This window comes from Triturus cristatus, chromosome 3_2, assembly GCF_964204655.1.
Source record: "Triturus cristatus chromosome 3_2, aTriCri1.1, whole genome shotgun sequence".
Lineage (NCBI taxonomy): Eukaryota > Metazoa > Chordata > Amphibia > Caudata > Salamandridae > Triturus > Triturus cristatus.
In genome coordinates this window covers 975,982,558-975,999,830 of record NC_140584.1, presented here as the reverse complement: position 1 = coordinate 975,999,830, position 17,273 = coordinate 975,982,558, and the positions used below count along the sequence as shown (strand labels likewise).

Here is a 17,273-nt window from a genome sequence, read left to right as displayed (position 1 = left end):
TGAAAAGTAGTTGAGTGAGCTCAAGACCAGACTGTCTCCATCCGGAGAGACAAGCCCTGGTCCTCTCGGGGTTTGACTGCTGCGCCTCACTCTTCCAAGATATGCAGGAGACCCCAGCACAAACCCCACACTATTCTGGCGCCACCAGTAGCCCCTCGGATTGTGGCACATACTCCTGTAATTATGTATTGCCAGATAGAAAATAGGATAACGAGTCACCAAACCGACAACACCGTGTAACCAAGGAGACATCAGATCAACAATAACCATTATGCCCGAATTATGTCAACATTTTGTACATTTAACGAACATCCGAAAAACTTATTGACAATCCAGCTCAACTGGTCAAATGTAAGTCCCGGAAGTCCGGGCCCATGCCTTCTTTCCAGGTAGATCACTGATTGTGTAAACAAGTTCTATTGTGTTTGACTTTAGGTAAAACGTGTTTTGTGGCTCTCCTAACTAACTAGCTTGGACCCAGCCTTCTAGAAGAAATAGTTGACTACCCTATTCCGAGTGATGACAAGCATTGGCATAGCCAATAGGTCTAATCTATTGAAGCCTCATGGAGAACATCAAAGCGGCCGTGCGGCCGTGAAAGTGAAAGTAATCGCGGTAAAGCGCGACGCGCGCGCCCGCGCACATGCACTGTAGGTCTAGGCTGGCCTGGTAGCACTTTTTGGAGCCCTCACAAATTGTCTCGCCAGGCCAGCGCATACGGTGGGTCAGGCGAGACCTAAAAAAGGGCTTCAGCACTGCCCAGCACATCTACAGGACTACCACCATCACTCACCCCAGCCCACACAATCTGCCTTCCTTTACCCACCATAATTTGGTATCAAGGTCCTGGCCCAAATATTTATTTCCCTACCATTTGTTCACTGAATAGTGCAGGATCACACTGGTGTTGTATTCACCTCTCCACAAAAGTTAAATAAATAAAAATATATATTGTTTGGTTATAATATTGTCATGATTCACTGTGCCACTTATGTGCGTGATAGGAGTGTGAAGTCAGAACACGATTACCTTCCTGGAAGTCACAAACAGAGTCCAGATTTTTTTGTACCAATGCTTCCTCCTAAAAAGGTAATTCCCCCCAAAGTATGCAAAATTGTCCATTGATTTCTTTCAAGCCGATCCTATCATTTTCACATGTATGCTCAGCTTGTACTGTTGACAACTCATTATCTGCTGCTGCTGCAATGCTGTTTATCGGTGCAGCGGATGCCTGCTTTGGCCCACTTTGTGTACTATATTACTGTTTGGATTTTTTTTGTATCAACCAGGTAATGAAATACATCAAAGAGCTTTACAAACAAATGCAACATTTTACTGGTACATCTAAACAACACTCTTAGATAATAAGAGGAAGAGAAACTGGCATATATGTAAGGCAATTGAAAAAATAAAATACTCTGTGTAAGAAATTGGATTATTAATTGAGGTGGGTGACTTCCCACCTCAAGGTGTAATCACGACCCTGGTCGGGGTGAATCCTCAAGTCACTAAATTAACCTGAGCTCTACCCCACTGGTCGCTGTTGCATAGAGCAGACAGACTTAACACAGGGCAACGTGTAAAGAATGTATTCAGTACCAACACAGTAATAAAGTCAAAATGCAAAAAAAAACAACAAAAAACGAATTTAGTAAATAGAGTAAAATTTAATAAACAAAGGGACAAAAATACAATAAGGGGAACCGGAGATATGAATTTTCAAAGTTGTAGAAATAGTGCCAAAAATAACAAAGTTCCAATGATAGTCAACAGGCGAGGTAGCCCAGGACCTGGATGCAAGTTGGGGCTGACCACGATGAAGGGTATGTTGGATAGACTAACCAGGTTTGTCCTGTTCAAAAATGTTACCTTCTTCTGACTTAGTCCTTTAGGCCCCAAACAACCACAGGAGCACATTTCTAAAGCCCCACCAGGACCTCATAGGAGACATTTAGAGACTCAAAGGGTGTCAGGCAGGGGCACACAGCAAGATCCAGTCCAGGTCCAGTTGCCACTGCTCACATGGGCAGTTACAGGAAACACCTCTTGTTATATCCCTGTAGCTTGAACAAAAGGTCGGCCTTATGTCTTTGCCTAGGGTACAAGAGGGAGCAGTCCTTCAGGGCTCCTCTCAGGTCAAAGACAGCAGGTCCAGTCTTCTTCTGTTGTACCTCAGGTCCATCAGTGTACGAGGTGGGTGCATCAAAATGCCATTTTTATGCCTGGCATGAACTAGTGGGTGGGGGTGACTCCTTGGCACACTCTAACCAATAGGTTAAAAGTTACCACGACCAAGGCTACTCAGTTTGGGCATTTTTAAGATGGCAAAACTCTTCGACTAAACTTGAGCTCTGAGGGCTGCGAATGTGTGTGGTAAGTGTACTATGGTAATCTTAATGTTCTCCCACATCTAACACCAAAATTCAGTTTAAAGCAGCCACTGTACTCCAATACACCCAGAGAAAGAAGCCTGGTAGAAGCAGGAATTTCCAGCAACCAGACAGTGAATACGCAAGAAACATCTTAGCATCTTGTTCCTTTTCTTTTAAGTGGGCCCCAGGTGTTAAGTATAAAACCCAGTGACAGACGATACATAAGAATTGTCTTAGCAACCTGTTTTCTACTTTTCAAGTGCCCCTCAAGTATTATATGTAAACCCAGCAGACCTGTCTAGCAGGATTACATACTCCAGCAGGATCTGCCACTATACTGTCAAAAAGGACGTCCACAACCTACAGCCTGCATATTCTGGAAGTTTCAGAGGAGTCATCTCTGCCCAATCGGTTCAGTCTATTGTTTGATCCTGGGAGGCATTTCACACTTATTCAGTGCTAATCACCGGCTCAGAGAAGAAAGTTAGCATCCAGGAACTTCCGGCAAGGGAAACATAATTTTATAAAAGTTACTTTTTTAGCAATATTTACTACAAAGCCAACTTCACCATTGAATTGGATTTTTAATAACTATTAACAATAGTAGTTTAATGATTTTTCTAGCTGATCCCTTTCCCAAGTTAAGTTATATTATTAGGTTTTTAATCTGTGCTCTGGTTTTCTCAATGGACAGCTTGGCCTGCCACAGAGAAGAATACATTTTGGGTGCTAGTCATTGTAAGGACATGTTAACATTAGGTATTTCATGTCCTACTTTTAAATACAACGCACCCTGCCTTGTGGGCTCTATGGCCTACATAGGGGTAACGGGGAAAGCATTAAAATGTCTGACTTCATTCCTTGAGAGGTGAAATTTCAGGTCAGGTAAGGCTCTTGTTTACTGGCTGTGCATCAGGTGAAGTGCGTTGTGCCTCAGGGATCTTCCCTTAGCCCTACTCTTTTTAACAAATATGTACGGCTTTAGCTGATATTATTTGTTCATTCGGTTTTACCAAGGTATCCTACACTGACGACACTCAGATTGTCATCTCCTTGGCACCTAATATGAGTCAAACCATGGTGAACCTTTCTAGTTGCCTTGAGCAAGTTAACAAGTGGATGGCCTCTAGTTGCCCCATCTGAATGGCAACAAGACAGAGGTCATAGTCGTCAGAAACAATCTTTCTCTCTGGGACCACCTCATTTGGCTTGCATGCCTAGGGGACCACCCGTCTCCATCTTTGGAAGTCAAGAGACTGGGACTTCTTCTAGATAAGGATCTCACTACAGCCTCACAGGCCAAAAAAGTGCCAGGTATCTGCTTTGGCCTGTGAGTAAGAAGCTTAAATGGCTCCCTGTTGCAACTCAAAGAACAGTTGTGCAAGGGCTTATTCTTTCATTTGTTTTTTTAAAACAAACTTTATTAGGTTATATATCCAGTTGTTTACATTGTACATATCTTGATCTTAACCCCCCTCCCTCCTATACAATCTCATACTAATTACTGAAAGGTTCATTGGTAGATTTCCAAAGTCCCTCGGTATCCTGGTCCTAAAAGGCATCATACATGGGATCAGGGGTGTAGTGACTAATAATCAATATAGCCCGTTCCATGCTTCGTCATTAGCCCCGTTGAGTCTTAACCTAATCTAACTTCCCCCTCTCCCTCCCTCCAGACATGTCACATCCAATGCCATCCTGTATCTACCAATATCCGTGAAAAACACGCAGTCAATGGACTCCAGTTCTCAAATAATACAGATTTGTGCAGGTTTCCACTCTGGTCTTACACATCGTAAACATACGGAATATGGTCAATGAATCACATCTAAGCGCTGTAAAGGGCCTATGCTGTATCCGGGGCTCCCAGTTCTGCATCATCATTGCTTACATCATCTGGGTTTTTCAGTAATCCCACCAAGTTTCCCCACATTATAGCCGCCTCCAGTGCTCTTTCACTCCCCGCTCTCCTTGCTAATTGTAGTCGGACTATTCCGTCACATTCTGCCCACTTGATAAATTCCCTTTTCCATCGATCTAAACTTGGGGGCCCACTCGCCTTCCAATGCATCGTAATTTCCCTTTTGGCCAACACCAACCCCATGTCTATAAACTTACTGGTGATCTTAGTTTTAGCTGTGTGGGGGAACCAATGCAATATACAAGTCCCCACCGACAGTTCCAACTCTCTATCTGTCACCTCCTTCAATAGTGCGAGCACTGCAGTCCAATAGCCCGTTAGTAGCGGACATCCCCAAAGCATGTGGGGAAAGTCCGTCCCCTCTCTCCGACATCTTGGGCATTCATCTGAATCTGCGTTAAAATATGTTTTAATTTTCGCCGGCGTGAGGTAGCCACTGTGCAATATGTAGAAATGAAGCAATTGAAAGCGGGCATTCCTGGTGCTTTTCCACGCCCGCTCTACCACCTCAGCCCAGGCTCTGTCTCTTTTCCCACATCTACTTCCCACTTTTGCTTAAGCGCGTCCAAAGGGGGCAACTTCTCATGAGTCATACGCTTGTGTAGGCACGTGATCGCTTTAAACTTCCCCGCTGCAGTTACTATACATTGACATCCTAACGAAACCCTAGGTTCCGCTAGGCCCTCTTTCCAATGCGCCTGTTTAGCTGCGGTAAGCGCTGCATGGAGCCAAAAATCCCCTCCCCTCAAGTCAAACCACTCCTGCAAGGCACAAACAGGCAGCATGGTCCCATCCTCATACAAATCCCCAATGGTGGGCAGCCCCTTCTCATCCCAATCACTCAGTTCCCGCCAAGATCCCCTGTGAGGAAGTGCTTCGCACATAGAAAGTGGTATATCAGGGGCATATGGAACTTTAAAACCTGCCCTCTTAAGGCTCCGCCTCCAGCATTGCCGTGCTGTCTTAAGTTCCTCTGAGAGGGCACCTATCTGTATAGGAAGGTCCAGCACTATTTGAGATAGTGGCTTTAGTTCCGGGGCTCCCCCCTCTCCTCTTCCGCACCTCACAGCCTCATTGCTACTCTATGCGTTAAACATTGTAGTTGTGCAGCCAAATAATAGGTTTCAAAGTCAGGTACCGCCCAACCACCCTCCGACCGTGGACGAATCATCACCTTGAGGGCGACCCTTCATCTCCCATTGCCCGATAGAAACCCCGTTATCATAGATGTAAGTTGCTTAAATATCCTCGCTGGTTTCCAAACCGGTAGGGTCCCGAAGTAGTACAACAGTCAGGGAAGGGCCACCATTTTAAGCAAAGACACACGCCCAGCGACCGACAATGGCAGCGTTCCCCAGAAGTTAAAACTGCCTGCTAATCCCCGCACCACCCTACCAATGTTGACCTCAAAGATATCTGACCTGGAATGATATATCTGGACCCCCAGATAGGGGAGGTACCGGCATTCCCACCGCACTCCTGCTACATCTTGTAGGTCACGCCTATTTCCGTCTATGGGGAACAAGCAGGATTTAGCCCAATTAACTCTAAGGCCGGACATCTCCCCTAGCTCGTGCAATACTGCCTTCGCCCCCAATAATTTCCCCTCTTTGTCACTCAGGAACGTAAGCAGGTCTTCCGCATATAGGGCTATGCGATGAGTGTGACCCTGCACCTGCAGACCTCGGAAGTACCTCCCCGTCCTAGCTTTCGCTGACAGAGGTTCCATAGCTAATGCGAACAAAAGAGGGGACAACAGACATCCCTGTTGTGTCCCCCTGGTCACCTCGCAAGCTTCCGATATCACCCCTCCTGTCCAAACTCGCGCTGTAGAGGACTTATAAAGTAAAGCTGTCCACGCTATAAAGTCTTCTCCCAGTCCAAATCGGGCTATGACATGAAAGAGATAAGGCCATTCCAAACTGTCAAATGCCTTTTCTATATCGACACCAAAGGGGATGATGGACGGAGCGTTTGAGCAAATCAAACACTCACCCTGAGTCAACAGATCTGGGTTTAATCCATCATCATTCTTTAGCTCACTCCGCCACCCCAGTTCAGACATGGCCATATGCAAATCAGTCTGACCCTGTGCCTCATGGGAACAGTCCTGTCTGAACTGCCAAGCCATGTCTTCCCTGGACCGGAAGCAAGCATCCTGGGGCCGGTTTTGGGTTCATAACCCTCATCAGCCAGGCTATCTTGAATCCAGTGCCAAAGTGAGCAAGGGACCCACGTATGGGCATACCCTGCCAACTTAGGGCGAACAAAGCGATACCAAAGGGGATGATGGACGGAGCGTTTGAGCAAACCAAACACTCACCCCCAGTCAACTGATCTGGGTTTAATCCATCATCATTCTTTAGCTCACTCCACCACCCCAGTTCAGATATGGCCATATGCAAATCAGTCTGACCCTGTGCCTCATGGGAACAGTCCAGCCTGAACTGCCAAGCCATATCTTTCCTGGACCGGAAACAAGCATCCTGGGACAGGTTTCGGGTTCATAACCCTCATCAGCCAGGCTATCTTGAATCCAGTGGGAAAGTGAGCCAGGGACCCACGTCTGGGCATACCCTGCCAATTTAGGGCGAATAAAGCGATACCAAAGGGGATGATGGACGGAGCGTTTGAGCAAATCAAACACTCACCCACAGTCAACTGATCTGGGTTTAATCCATCATCATTCTTTAGCTCACTCCGCCACCCCAGTGCGCACTCACAGAAACAAGCAGCAATGCTCACACAAAGCATTCCAAGAATGTCCTTTAAAATACCTCCCTAGTGTCTGGATTCTCTCCCTCTTTCACTCGCTTTTCTCTCACACACTCACACAAGCAAGCGCACACAAGCAGGCAAACACCCAGACACACAAAAGACAGACACTCACACAAAAGACTCAGGTGGGATGAAGGCCATTTTACACCCCTTTTCTCCCATGGCTTTCTTAATTGCTGCTATTGCTGCTGTCAGCGGGATGCCTGGATTCAAGTGTGTGCACAAATGCACACCATGGTGTGAATGTGATTGACAGCATAGGGCCAGAATGGACCCTGCTCTGTCAACACCGGACATTATGCAGATGAGCCCTGCTGAATTGTTTAAAGGTGGCTCAGCTTGGGCTAGAGGCGCTTTGGCTGTCAGACAGCCTCGTTCGCGCGCGTGAGCCAAAGCAACAATGACCCTACCTTTGATGAGTACCGGAACTCTCCTTGGCAGCAGAGAAGTGCCGGTACTCAGAGCTTTAAAAATGAGAAGTGCAGGTACTCCGTACTGGTGAGTACCGGCCCATTTAAAGCACTGGTAGGCCTGAAACCATGTTTTACATGTCACTGTGGTGGGTGGCACAAAATGGTACTTAAGTCCAGTAATTTACATTTATCTTACAGGCCCTGGGTGCACTTTGTGCCATATACTAGGGACTTATAGGTCAATTAAGTATGCCAATTAGGAGTATAGCCATTTCATCATGCTAAAAGGAGGAGCACATATCCTTTACCTTCTGGTTAGCAGGGGTAAAGTGCACAGAACTCTACAATCAGCAAAAGCTATTAAGGCAGAAAAATGGGCGACATCACGTAAAAGATGGTCATTCCCTACACTCTGTGAAACAAAACTGTGTATATTGACAAATCTCTGAATCAAAAAAAGTTTGGAGGATAGCTGGCCTAGGGTAATGGTGAGAAAGCAAACAGGTCGTGAGCAGGCTTTCACATGGCACATATGAATGTCTCATGACCAGTGGTCGAAGTGGGCGGGATCGGCAGGGCACGGCGTGCCCCTACTTCTTCAATTCCAGGGATTCCGTTCCCCTACTTTTTTATTTTGAAAATGCGTCCCAGGACGTAAGAAATCACCATTGCCTATAAATAAAGCTCGGCGTTTCCTTCTTGCCCAGAGAAGCAAAATACAGAGTCCACTTCTGCTGTGTCACTCCAGCTGCCCCCCCCCCCCCCCACTCTTTCCTTCTTCCCTCTCTTTCTGTCTAGCAGTTCTTCTCTTACTGAAAACCGAGACTTCAAGACGGGGTTTTCACACTCTTTCCTCTCCCTTCATTTATTTGCTCCCCTGTGAAATGGATCCAAAAAAGAAAATCATTTTTGCTGGAAATGTCGTATTTCAATTCCAAAGTGCAGCATCTGGAATAAAAGGTAAAAATAGGAAAAATAGGAAAAATAACGAAATAAAGTAAGACAGAGTGGTAGCAAACTGACCAGAGTGATTTTATTCACACCCAAACACATTAGCGCCACTTTTACAGAGTTTGCCAGTGAAGCGCTATTTTTGTTTTCTTGTCTTTGTTTTCCCTGGGCTTGCAACTAGTGCACCAATCCTGGAGGTACTGCAAAGTGTGGATCGGAAAACAAAATGTGTACTGCGGCTCTGCGTCCAGGGATGTGGTCTTTTTACCATACTGCTTACGTTTTGTAAGGATATAAGCAATGGACATTGAAATGGGTCCATTTAGGGCCCTGTAGTCATGTCCTTAACTTTTCAGGCAAAAGCACTCACTGATTTCTGAATAGTGAGTGTAAACGCGTTAAGTTAACCATGTTGTTCCTATTTTCATTTCACGTAGCTTGCTAAATTTTACATTCCCTATAAGGGTTTGCTTTTTCCAGGATGTTGTTACTTTTTTTTGTAGGCCGCATATTGCTCTTGTCTAGAGCGTCATTTAAATTGAGCTGCATCCAGGTGTTTATAGCCGGCAGCAATTGGGGTGTAGTTGAAGGCAGTGTGAGTTTTTCTCAGTGGGGCAGTATGGTGTTCAGTGGGGGAGAGGATGTGGCACTATGGTCAGAGCTACTGAATTTGGAACTGGGGAACCAGGTTCAGCCTTAATAACCAGTCCACCAGACCACTCTCCTGAGGGAGCACATTCCTATGCTAGACCTTAGAAGGCTGCGCAAACTTTAGAAGCCCTGGCGTCTTAGCACCAGCAGGTGGATCCTAGCAGTGGCAAGTGTGGGTTAACCTTCAAGGTTTGTCCACCACAATCCATACTGAAGTTCCCCTCCAGTCTTGCAGACAGGCCTTTGAAGCAGCACACCCTAGAGCGACAGTGACTCTGTCACTGAGGTCACAGGACACTTGAGAAGGGCCAGCTCTAGGGCAGTGAAACCAATGTGACCGCACCGGGTGCTGACTTTGGGTGGAGGCATTATGTTTGCAAGTATATTAAGGTTTTAAAAGCGCTTGATGCCTCCTTCCTGGCCTCCAGTAATTTCTGGCAACAATAACAATGGCATGATGACTCTGGTGTTTAATGTTCTTCCTAGAGAGAGATCATTTTGTCTAATGGAAGTTTTGATTCATGGAAAGGTAGCTCAGAGGGTTAATGTGCCTGTTTTAAAGAACATGTACTATGCAGATTGTGAGAAGTTGGCCTGGTATATGCTGTCCACTAGTTATAGTGGGCACCTTGTACCAGTCCAAACAACCCTTATTGATGATAGGTTTAAAGACAACCTTTATTGAAAGCTATCCTAGTGGTAGCTATGGAGAGCAGCCTTCAGGCTAAGTCTTGAAGGAGTGTAAAGCAGCTTGGTTTACCAGATTATAACCTCTTGAATTACTAAATGAAAGGAGATCCACACAAGGTATATATAAAATATATGTATTTATTTCTAAACACTCACTACTAATCTTTATGAGATTAGAGTCCAAAATACACAATAATACAGTTCAAAAACGACAGTAAATAGCACAATATACAATGGGCCCTAGGGGCGGACCAAACCATATATTAAGAAAGTGGTATAAGAAACACAACTTGACTAGATACAGTGCCTAAAGCACGTAGAATCGCTGGGACCCCAAGGAACCACACAGGAGACCCACGGGGGACGCGTGCAGTGTGAGAACACAGGCGCAAGCCCCGTACTATTCTATGGGAAAGTTGCGGTTGGAATTTTAGAAGTTAAGGACACTTAGGAGAGGACTTTGAGCAAACCCCTTTAGACTTAGGGGGATCTAGGTCCAGCACCCATGGGAGCACTGGAGTACTCGAGTTACCTCACCCAGGGAAGCTGGGTGCATAATTGTCAAATGATGTCGGGAATCGTCATTGATTTCAATGGCGATCTGCTGCAAAGTGCTGCTGCCAGGAAGGAGAAAAGTGTACGGTGTGATCCAAGCCTGGATCAAAACTCAGAAGAACCTGAAAGCAGAGGGGGCAGAGTCTGGGTCACTTGCCAGTGACCGGGGGCACGGTAGACGAAAGCCTGCAGATGTTGGGTGATTCAGGTGCGAAGAGGCGAAGCCACGAAGACCAGGAGGCGTCGACGACAACCAGAAGCTGGATTTGAGCTGTCCCACGAAGGATGTTGAGTGCTGCGGTGTCGGTACTCAGATTGAACACAACAAGCCTTGGCAACAGCAACCCTTGCAGGAAGAGAAAAGATGCTTCGGTGCGGACCAGCAAGGTCCTGGGGACTCCCCAAGCAATGGAGAGTCAGGGCACGTCTGGAGCAACCAGGTAAGTCTAATTAGAAGTAAAGTTGCCTTCACAGGGACCCACCAGTCGATGGACTAGGGATCGCGAAGGGACCTTGAGAGAAAACACAAAGGGTCAGCTCACGGAACACTCGTGGAGTGTAGGTGAGCAATCTTCAGTGCAAATGCTGCTCGGGGTCAGGGCTATAAGTAATCCAAAGCTCAGCTGCAGGAGTCATTGGAAAGCTGATGCTTCTTCAAAGTGACGTGGTGTCCAGCGGTTCGGTTTGCACGGTCGCCACGAGGGATACGGGCCTCAGACTTGCTGTGGGCACTGATCGACCTCTAAGACCACAGAAACCCACCTCCTGTGTTGCAAAAAATTTCGGAGTCTGGCGGGAGCTTCGGAGATGCAAACCGGTCAGATGTGTCTTTGGTGCCTGCCTTGCAGGAGAGTAACTCCTTTACTCCAAGAGAGATTCTTCACTAATCTAGTTCAATGTAGATCGTCGAAGTTCCAGGATTCAGTGTCAGAGTTTCGTCCGGGTGTAATCTAAAGTCCTGTAGCCAGGGGTTCCATTCTTATACCCAAGGAAGGGGTGGGACAAACTCTAGGGACCCACCTATGAGAGGGTCAGGAAAGAGGGGTAGCTACACCCATTTCCTTTGTCCAGTATCGCGCCAGAGCAGGGGCTGGTTGCCCCTGCAACCGGTTTGAGCTGGACTATGCACAGGGACACCAAATGTGCCCCGAGTGCTGAACTTCAAAGCACTCTTAGAGTGCACCCACCCAGCCCCAATACACTAAATCCTTTCTGGGAGGTGGTGACGCCTCCCTGTGACAGGATACCTATTGTCCAGGCCTCCCCTGCCGGAGTTTCGTCCAGCAGCAGGAGGGCAGACTTGTGTCTGTGGCTGGCAGCATCCATTTTGTGATGCCAGGGCTCTGTCAGCTGGTACTGGTTATACCGGTGCTGTCATGTCCCTCCCTCTAGAAGGGTGGGATCATACTCCCACACCAGTTACTGGTGTTGGGGTATAATTCCAAAGTGTTTGACACCAAACACAACATGTTTCCGTGCAGCCATCCAAAGTTAGCATTTAGCGTTTGGTTATAATGCACTTAAGAGTGTATGGTTTGGCTGCATCACAAACAACCCCAGAATAAAGGTTCCGAAGGCTGCAGAGGAGCTCTGCTCATGCATGGGCACCCTCTCACATAAAACCCAGCATCCTGCCTTCAGGACTGGTAAGGCCTGCCATACGGGTGACTGATAGGTTTATATGTGCAGTGATATGGAGAGATATAGTGAACCTATATCTCAGTAAGGGGTGCATGCACCACCTTACCCAGGCTGCAGTAGCAGACCTGTGGTGTCATTTTGGAAGGCTTCCCAGGGGCGGCACAATACATGCTGCAGCCCCTGGTAGGCCTCTGGGGTACCTATGCCCTTGGTACATAGTATACCATATACTAGGGACTTATAAAGGTACCCCAGAATCCAATCTGGAGTGTACCTATAGTACTTGTAATCAATTTAAGGGAGAAATCAGATAGTCTGGCTGGGATCCTGCTATTCAGGACGCCAGCCTAAGTCGAAAACCAGCAAAACACCAGGAAAAAAGTGGGGGCAACCATTCAGTCAGATTCCACCTTCCTACACAGATCACAAAGTGCACATAATGTAAATAGGTCAGTGGGCTACTGCTTTTGTCAGAGAGATCCTTGTGTTACTTTTAGTTACTAAGTTAAAATCCTAACATACAACAGTGAGCTATTAACTTTCATCTAAGAGCTGCATGCAAATTGCAAGGTATAAATTAGAGCGTTATGTTCCCCCCCAAACCCCCCATTCTTTGATTATCCTAATGTTGCAAAAAGTGTTCTTTTGGACAGAAATCAATTCTGATTATTAAAGAGAACCCCCAACCATGGTATTACGTTTTAAATTCTGAGTTTATGTTTCTCCAGACCAATCACTATTAAACTATACGGCCTAGTAGTATGGTTGTCATGTGACTCCTACACCTTGTAGTCCTTAGTCTTATGTAACATTTTCTATACAATGATTTACACACATATTGATAGTCTCTGAGTAATGTGTGTGATGTAAAGTGCTCTGACACCCTACACTGGTATGAGTGGCGCTGTAAATCAAATTAAATGCATCTGAGAGACAGTGTGGTTATGGAGACTTGAGGGGCACTGTTAAAGGGTGGTAGTGAGGGAATCCATAGCAAAGGTGGCCATTAAGGGGTAATAACAAACAATAATGTACAGGGCACCACCAGTGCTAAGACCGGCCCTGCCATTGAGGCCAGTCTGCCTCACCCATAGTTAGCTCCATTGGCCTTGTTTCAGAAGTAGTAGCTGCAACTCACCAGGGATTGGCAATGCAGAATTTGCACGCACACCAAACTAAGTTTGCAAACTTCACAGTCTCTCTGCTTCATTCCCAAGCACTTTTAGCATGTGCTGCTTGCTGTGGGGCCACTGGAATTAAATATGCAGCAAAGGAGGACAACATTATGCCACAGTGTTGACTAAATTATGCATTTGACATGTGTACACATGCTAACAGTCTTTGGAAATATTGTGCCTTATTAGTACTAGTGTAACATACAAATGCAACAGTGAGAAAGGTGATCAGTCAACCTTTGCAATAAGCCATCCGCTCAAAGGAAAACAATTCACATTTTTTATTAACTTTTGATACGTTTGAGCTATAAACAATTTATTCGTTTAAATGGTCAGATCATGCAGCAGATCTTGCATTAGGAGACAAATATGGCAGAGCCATAATTATATAGAAAACATTTGCTAACTAGAATATTTTGCCGTTCATGTTTGAACTGCTGTTGTGGAAAAAGGGAGAAGTGCTGATGACAAACTCCATGGCTCTGCGACAAATGGCTTGTGCTTCCACATTTTATCGTATTTGGGACATTCTGTGATTAGAAGCATATCCCACTTTGTGAATGTGTTTTAATGTCAACAACTCATTATAACCTTATATAATCATGTGTATCCATTGGTTGATTAAACTGGGCAGGGAAATGCCAAACAAATACTAAAAACTGGGATGTTTGCGCATTCTGGCCACACCTCTGGCTCCGCCCACTGAGCCAATCCTTTGGTTATTCCCGCCCTCTGATTCTCCGCCCACAGTTCCCCTACTTTTTTTCCCCCACTTCGACCACTGCTCATGACTCAAGGAGAGGCTGAACTGACATTGATGAGATGAATGCAGGGAGGAGACCCCTACCTAATATTCCACAGCTTGCAGAGGACCTGTAGGAGGGGGGGGGGGGTGGGGGGGCATTGTTGGAAGTGGATAAACTGCGGTTTACTTTGATATTTTTTCTGTTACAGACGCCCAACATGTTGACCTGTTTATACACGAAAGGCATGCGGGCAACTCTGCCAACCAGCCATATTCTGGATACGTTGGCGTCCTACCTGATGGGGACAGCGACTACGATGACGCAATCATAGCGCCCAGCATATTCCATTAAGGAGCCTGTGGCATGCGCAGTTTCACTCGTGGTTCTTGGGGACGCGCGCATGCGCATCACTGGCTCGGAATACACTTGGATACATCATTTTCTCCCGTGGGGTGTATACTTTCTTGTTCTGCGTGTGGACTGCGAGAACAATGCAGTATCCGTACCTGCATTTCTTTGCTCTTGGGGCTGTGTGTTAGTGGAGAGCTACACACAGCAGGAATCCATGACAACCTCTGTACAGTTTACAGATGACCAGGAGGTAACGCTGAAGTACGGAAATGTGGTCAAAAACAATTTAGAGAAGCTGACTGGTAAAAGGGTGACCATTGCCTGTAACTTTTGTACTTATATTTGTACTTTGGTCTGTATTTGTTGTCTATAGTATATAGTTTTGTAATCTTAATAATTGAGTGAGGCAGCTGTTTTTCCCTCTTGACCAAGTTTTCCATTTGAACAAATTGTGTGATCCTGGGCAGTTGACTTTATCTTCTTGTGACGCATTGGCCACATCTATACAAACTGGAAGCCATTAGAATTGGGCTGGTGCTTTGATTAAGTGAAACAGTTTACGTTTCTATTGAAAAGGCATTAATGGTCCTGAAAAGTACCTTAAAAACACATTCTGCAGTTTAACCAAACACAACCGCAAACCAAATAACAACACCATATTTTATATTCTTTTGCACTTAAAAAATGTATTTTGTTTTATGTCAATGCTAATTATTAGTACGGCCTCGTTGCGCTGTTCGATTCCACCAAATTTTGGGCAATATTCTTGGAAATATTAATGGAACCAACACCCCTTTTTCCTGAATAAACGTTTGTTAAATATAAATATAATATTTTATTTACTCCTAGTAAATGACATATTCCACAGCAAGGAACCCCCACTTTTTCCAACAGTGCTTGCAACGTTTGTGGAATTTTCTGTAGAATCTCTCTATTCTAAGCAGCCATTGGTTACTAGCATTCACCAATGATTGGGCCATTTTAGTCACGCCCTGACTGTACTTGTGACAAAATGTTGCTGTAAACATTTTGTATTTTTTTTGTACCTTTTATTTCTCTGAATACAAAAGCTATATTTTCCCTGCGCAATTTGGAACTCGTAGACCTGCTTTTTTGTACCTTTAAATACTTTCACATTCCTTGATTACGTTTACAGTGTTGCATTTTTGGATTCTGTCATCAAATTGTGCAATAAATGTTCAGAAGCGTATGGACAAGCCATCATTTTTATTCACTGCTTATAAAATAACTATATGGTAAGTTAAGAGAAATAGATATGTGCTATTTTCTATAGAGTGTGATTTTATATTTTATTCCTATAATGATGATTTTACCACTTTGATATTTTAGGAGGTTTATAATGTATGTTACATGCAATTGCTGTATCATGGTATGAAGGAATGATGAATTTGTCTGGCTGACTTACGTGTGTATCTTTGTGTTTTTATGGCCTATTTCTACCCAGTGGTTAAAGTGCATTAAAAAAGTAGAAAAGTAGTATGGGAACTGTGATGCTGTGCTAGAAATGAGGGTGGGGCGAGTGAGCATGAGGGTGGGTTAAAAGACTAAAAAAACGAAATATTCTATAACCTTTTTGGTTCTTTCACCTTCAGGTAACTACATATAAAATAACGCACAGCTTAAATTAAAAATAAATGCAAGTTAAGTTAATCAGATGGAAATGCATTTTCATACATTATGAAACAGATATTAGTAAATGCACTGCAGAGGTTTGTGTCTGTAACCAGAAAACCACCGACTTGAACCCTGCTTGGTGCAGAGGAGAATAGGGACTTGTGTATGTTTATTGTCCAGCCTGTGGAATAAAGCACTTTGAATATGTAAGTCATCATTTTAAACTTGCATACACATACTAGAAGATAGCCTGCTCTAAAGTGCTCAAAAAAGGTTTAAGATTCCAACATATATATTTTAGTAATACCCAGATTGCATAATTGTTCTTTAAAAGCACACACATCGCAGCTCAGCTGGTAACTCCCTTGCAATACCACTCAAAAAGAATACATCTGTGTTATTAAGAAGCTTCGAGTGAAAGCCAATACCGGCTTTCAAGTACCCTTTACATGTGCAGATTTACGAGTTGCGCACATTTACATTGTTTCAGGCAAGCAGGCACCCTGGCAAGACGGCGTATTTAGCTGCCTGCCCCTCCCTCGGGCCTCCCACTCCCTGCTTCACACCTCAGTTGAAGCATTTTAATTCTCGGAATTAACCTTCCCTGGATGGTTCTTTTCATAAAACAGTTGGGGAACTGTCTTTCTTAAACTAAAAATGTCTGGGCACATTGTGCCCCTCAGATCCCACCCTCTTCAACTGTTTCTACCGAAATAAACATGAACTTGTGCTGATTTCAACATCTGTTTCTGCCAAACGTAAGTTGAAGACTGATGGTTGCTTCTGTGACCTCCTGTGGCGGTCACTGGCAGTGCTCTGCAGAAGTGTGGTGAAACCATGTCTGTAAAACCACGGGCCGTATTACAAACACTGCGCACTGTGCCAGTCTGCGCTGTGGGGCACCTTTAGATTGGTGTGCAGGGAGCAAGCGGGTACAGTGCTCTATTACTGATGTGTATTGCCCCCTGGCAGACACAAAGTCGTGGCTGTCCTGTGGGCACCGCATTCGTGAAAGATGGAGCCACTCTTTCTTTCACTCTGGATGTGGCACCCAACCCGCACTTTCAAGAGCGACAGAGACCCCCTATCGGCGGGTTGAGTCAGTGACTGCACCCACATTCAGGGGGATGTTCATCGCTCCACAGAGCTGCTCTTGGGGGTGCACTGACTGTATGCCATCTGTTTGTAATGCACAGTCAGTGCGCCTCCTGATGGCCTCTTTACCACCTGCATCCATAATACGGTGCAGACGCAGAGGCAAATGTTTTCCCTCATTTGCATAGGGCCACGCCCCCATGCAAATGACAGCACACCCACTGAAGAAAGCGCCAAAGCTGTATGTGTGTTGGCACTATTGTGTAACTTCTATGTGTGCTGCTTAATGCAGCACACAT

At 45.3% G+C, this 17,273-nt stretch overlaps 1 protein-coding gene across 1 annotated transcript in view; it reads left to right on the top strand.

The window, feature by feature from the left end:
* The window catches only part of SCIMP (SLP adaptor and CSK interacting membrane protein), a 112,633-nt gene extending 97,179 nt beyond the window's left edge, over positions 1-15,454 (top strand). The window contains exon 5 of the mRNA XM_085646923.1: positions 14,102-15,454. Coding sequence (XP_085503049.1) covers positions 14,102-14,244 — 143 coding nt within the window. The 3' untranslated portion in view covers positions 14,245-15,454. The remainder of the gene's footprint in view (positions 1-14,101) is intronic.
* Positions 15,455-17,273: the final 1,819 nt, after the last annotated feature.